The 4,431-nt window shown below is 49.9% G+C and overlaps 1 protein-coding gene across 3 annotated transcripts in view; it reads right to left on the bottom strand.

The window, feature by feature from the left end:
• Nucleotides 1–4,431, bottom strand: part of CIZ1 (CDKN1A interacting zinc finger protein 1) — an 18,041-nt gene extending 13,610 nt beyond the window's left edge. For 2 of the 3 annotated variants that reach the window (XM_012639777.1, XM_012639779.1), the window contains exons 1-4: nucleotides 4,242–4,431; nucleotides 3,916–4,031; nucleotides 2,621–2,692; nucleotides 604–833 (exon numbers count right to left, since the gene is read on the bottom strand). In XM_012639777.1, coding sequence (XP_012495231.1) covers nucleotides 604–833; nucleotides 2,621–2,692; nucleotides 3,916–4,031; nucleotides 4,242–4,429 — 606 coding nt within the window. In that variant the 5' untranslated portion in view covers nucleotides 4,430–4,431. The remainder of the gene's footprint in view (nucleotides 1–603; nucleotides 834–2,620; nucleotides 2,693–3,915; nucleotides 4,032–4,241) is intronic. The other variant, XM_012639778.1, reaches the window with a different exon arrangement.

Here is a 4,431-nt window from a genome sequence, read left to right as displayed (position 1 = left end):
GGCCTCCCAGAGTGCTAGGATTACAGGCATGAGCCACCATGCCCAGCCCCAGCTAATTTTTTTTATTTTTATTTTTATAGAGAAAAGGTCTTGCTATGCTATCTAGTCTGGTCTCGAATTCCTGGACTCAAGCAATTTTTCTTCCCTGGCCTCCCAAAGTGCTGAGATTACAGACATGAGCCACCATGCCTGGTCAATAATTTTTTATATATTGGGTTAAAGAAAATATATTAGTAATGTTCATTTCACCCATTTCTTTTTATTTTATTTATGTGTTTACTAGAAGATTTTACATTACATGTATGGTTCACATTTTATTTCCACTGGGCAGCCTGATTTTAAGAGAAATATTAAGTAAATAACAGAACTGCTGGCGTTTGGGCATGGCAAAAGTCACGCCAGGGGTACAGGAATACATGAAGTTTGGGAAATGCTAGACAAGCGCCCCTCCCCCATTTTACAGATGAGGAAACTGAGGCACAAAGAGGAAGTGTGACCTGCCCGAAGGCCCAGGATGATCCTGAGTCGGTGGAGGTGGGCCTGATGCCAGGTGTCCCCTCTCCCACTCCCATCCACACCTGCTCCAGCCCAGCCACCACTTACCTTGCGATTGGGAGTAGTGGAGGAGGGGGTCCGGGCCTGTTTCTGGGGGGCCCGCCCTGAGAGGTTGAGTTGAGATGGGTTAATGGGGACCCCAACAGGAGGGGGGCCAAGGAGGGACTGGCGAGTAGCCTGGGGAAAGAACTGCTGCAAATTTGTAGTGGCCAGCTGGGGGGGTGTAAGGCTGGGGGCTGTCAGGCTCGGGGTTGCCATGTTGTAGCCTCGGAAGTTACCTGCGGGCAAGCAGAGAGGAGAAGAGGGGTCACACTGTGGTCAGGTGGCAGAGGCTAGGGTCAGGGTTCAGTCCCCCAGAGCATCATGGGAACATCATGGATAACTTTGAAAGGGACCCTTCCCTCCCAAGGGCAGCAAGAGGGAAGAGATGAGAGCCGAGGCTCACTGTGGGCGTGGTGGCAAGGGAGGCTTTAGGGCTGCTTTTCTGCTCCAGTTGGGGGAGGAGGGGTGCTGCCTTTTCCCTCCCAGATACCTCCCCGTCAGCAGCTGAGCACCCCCAGCAGCCATGCTTTAGGGCCTGCCTAAGGGTACATGAGACACTTGGCACAGCACCCACAGGGAGAACCAGCAAGGTGGCTGGTCCCTGGACAGGGAACCCCAATAAGACACCCCTCCCCCCACCAGCCACCCTTCATCAAAGGCCGATGACGAGCCAGGCACCGTGCCAAGCATGTTCCATACGTCCATACACTGCCCCAGTCACTTGGCCCAGCAAGCATCAGGGTAGGTTTTATTTCTACCAATAACAAAGGAGACACAAAGTAGCGGAATAGCTTGCCCCCCAGTCCCCATGAGGGGCACTGCCATCCACCCACTGGCCCTAGCCAGAATTCTGGGGGGCTCCTGATTCCTCCTTCTCTTTACCCTACCCCCATCTTAGCCACCCCCAAATTCTATCAACTCTCCTACGCCTCTTCCCCTCTCTGTGCCCATTCCCACCTGCTCCCTTACAAAGCCACTTCATCCCTTGCCTGAATTTCAGCCACAGCCTTCCCACACGTGGGAGCAAACAGTGGTCTTTCCAAAACCCTATTCTGATCTACTCCCTCCTCTGCCCAAACCGCTCCACAGCTCCCTGCCGCTCAGGAACAAAGCCCATTCCTCACTGTGCCAGGTTTGGCCCTGCCCACCTCCCCAGCCTCCTTTCTTGCCGTCCTCCCCACATGTGTCCCCACTACATTTCAGTCATATGTCCCTGTGCAGTCCTTCAAACATCCTGCCTCAGGACCTTTGCACATGCTGTTCCCTCTGCCTGGGTTGCTCTGCCCCACTAACTCCCAGCCATCCTTCAGAACTCCCTTCAGGTGTCTCCTCCAGGAGGCCTTCTCAGACTCCCTCTGTGTCCCCACAGGCTCCAGCTTCCCTGTCCTAAGATCAGCTGCATAATTTCCTTATCTGCCTCCTGCTACACCTTATCTGACTCAGCTCCACACCTCAGGGAAGGCCCAGAGCTTGGAAAGTGTGTGAGGCATGAAAGACAGTTAGAACTCTTGTCCTGAAGCTGAAACAGGAAGCACAGGGGTTAAAGGCATGGGTCAGCTGAGCTGTGAGAGCTGGGTTCAAGTCCAGACTCTATAGCACGAGCTCTGTGACCTTGAGCAAATCAGTTTCCCCTTCTTAGCCTGAGTTCCCTCATCTGCAAAATGGGGATAATAATAGTGCTTGCCTCACAATGTGTTACCAGGATTCAATGAGATATACAAATGTGCCTGGGACATAGTAAATGTTAAATTAACATTAACTTGAAACAAATACATATCCACGTATGTGCAGAGAGAGCCAATCAGCTCTTAAAAACAAGACAAAAGATGAAACACCCTAAAAGAAAAATGGACACAGGACATGGACAAGTCACAAAAAGAAATACAAATGTTTAACAGACAAATATAAAACGTTCAACTGCACTAGCATGCCAAGAAATGTAAATTAAAACATTAATGATACAGCTTTTTTGCCAACCAATTTAGTAAATTATATGTATATATATAGAAAAAGCATATAATACCCAATGTTGCCGTGGGCATGGTGAGACCGGCACTGTCATACGTGGCTGGTGGCATTGCAAACTGGTCCAGTCCTTTAGGAAAGCAATTTGGCAATACTTATCAAGAGCCATAAAACATCCATTCCCCCTGACTCAGTCAGAACATCGTCTCAAACATCATATTCATCCTAGTGTTATTTAAAACAGCAAAAAAAAAAAAAAAATCAAATAAATAAAAATAGAAAAAGAAAGGAAAAAAAGGAAACAGCTGAACAACTGGCAAGGTTTACATAAGCAAGGGCACACCCCTCCAGTGGAATATTAAATAGTTATTAAAAGTAATCTTGGCAGAGACTGTCAAATCATATGGTAAACGATCATGCCATTCTATTCAGTGAAAAAGAAACAAGATATAGCCTCTCACTTATAGCAATCATAGTAATCACATACAAATCCCAAGTCTGTGGCTAGAAAAAATGGAAAGAAATACACCAAAATACTGACTGGTGATTTTTCTTCAGGAGGTGAGTGAGTCTACAGATGACAGTTTGCATTTTCCTATCTCTTTTTTAAAAAAAAATTGTTTTCATTTTGAAGAGTGTGATTTTAAAATGAGAAAGAAAAAGGAGAAGATATGTATGTACATGCTGTGAGTCCCTGTGTGTGGGTTTTCTCTCCCACCCAGGACCGTCCACGCCCATGTGGCCCTGGTAGGGCTGAAGAGTGATGATATCTAATCAACACCTACTTACTACATGACCTTGGGCACTGTGACCTCTCTGGGCCTCAGTTTCTTCATCTTTAAAATGGGACTGTGGGTATACTTCCCTTTAGGGTTATCAGCAGCATCTTGGAAGGAAGAGCTAAGACTGCTCTCCATGTGGGGAAACTGAGGCAAGGCCACAGGCTTAATGCACAGGGCTAAAGACAACTGTACAGGGATCCAGGTGGTCAGGAGGCCCAGGCCTTGGTCCAGCTCAGCCACTGTTGATGCTGTGTGACCCAGCGCAAATGCCTTCTCTTCTCACCTTCTTCATCTGTCAAATGGCATCTAATCTGAATGTGAATGAGGTGTGCTGAGTACTGCCTGAAGAGCCAGTGCCATGGCCAAGGGCACACCTCTGTGATCGGACAGCCCTGCACACAGCTCAGCAGCTTCGGAACTTTTACTTCCTGGAGCTTCAGTGTCCTCATCTGTAAACAGGGTGCTGAGAGTAGCTCCCTCTCAGGGTCACTGTGTGGATTTAGTGAGATTTATGCAATGGGCCTGCTGAGAAGCTACCACTAAAATAGACAGAAGGGGCCCGCAGCCATACCTTGCAACTGCTGCAACAGCAAAGCTCTCTGCAGCACAGAGCCGTTGAGGAGGGAGGCCGAGCTGGTGCCCTGGAGGCTCAGAAGCTGCTGCTGTGGCTGCTGCTGGGGGAGCCCCCTGTGTGTTGGGAAGGGGTGTCAGAGGGTTATTCGGAAGGTCGGACCCTCCTCTTCCCTGAGACCTCTCACCTCCATTCTCTGCCCCCCTCTAGAGTAGACAGGACCCAAACAGGGATGCCCCTAGGAGAAAGCACTGGGATGGGGGACTCCGAGACATGGGTCTGAGAGGCAGAGCTAGAGCCACCGGTCCCCTAAGTGGGAAACTCACCGGCTGACGGCCAAGGGCAAGGGGGCCTGTGATGGAGACTGCTGGAGCAGCTGCTGGAGCTGCAGCAACTGCTGCTGCTGCCATTGCTGCTGCTGGAGCTGCTGCTGCTGCAACTGCTGGAGCTGCTGCTGCTGCAACTGCTGGAGCTGCTGCTGCTGCAGCTGCTGCTGCTGCGGCTGGTTGAACATGG

Source organism: Propithecus coquereli, unplaced genomic scaffold (genome assembly GCF_000956105.1).
Source record: "Propithecus coquereli isolate 6110/MARCELLA unplaced genomic scaffold, Pcoq_1.0 Scaffold142, whole genome shotgun sequence".
Classification (NCBI taxonomy): domain Eukaryota; kingdom Metazoa; phylum Chordata; class Mammalia; order Primates; family Indriidae; genus Propithecus; species Propithecus coquereli.
Note: the sequence above shows the minus strand (reverse complement) of the source record. Positions and strands in the feature narration are given on the sequence as shown.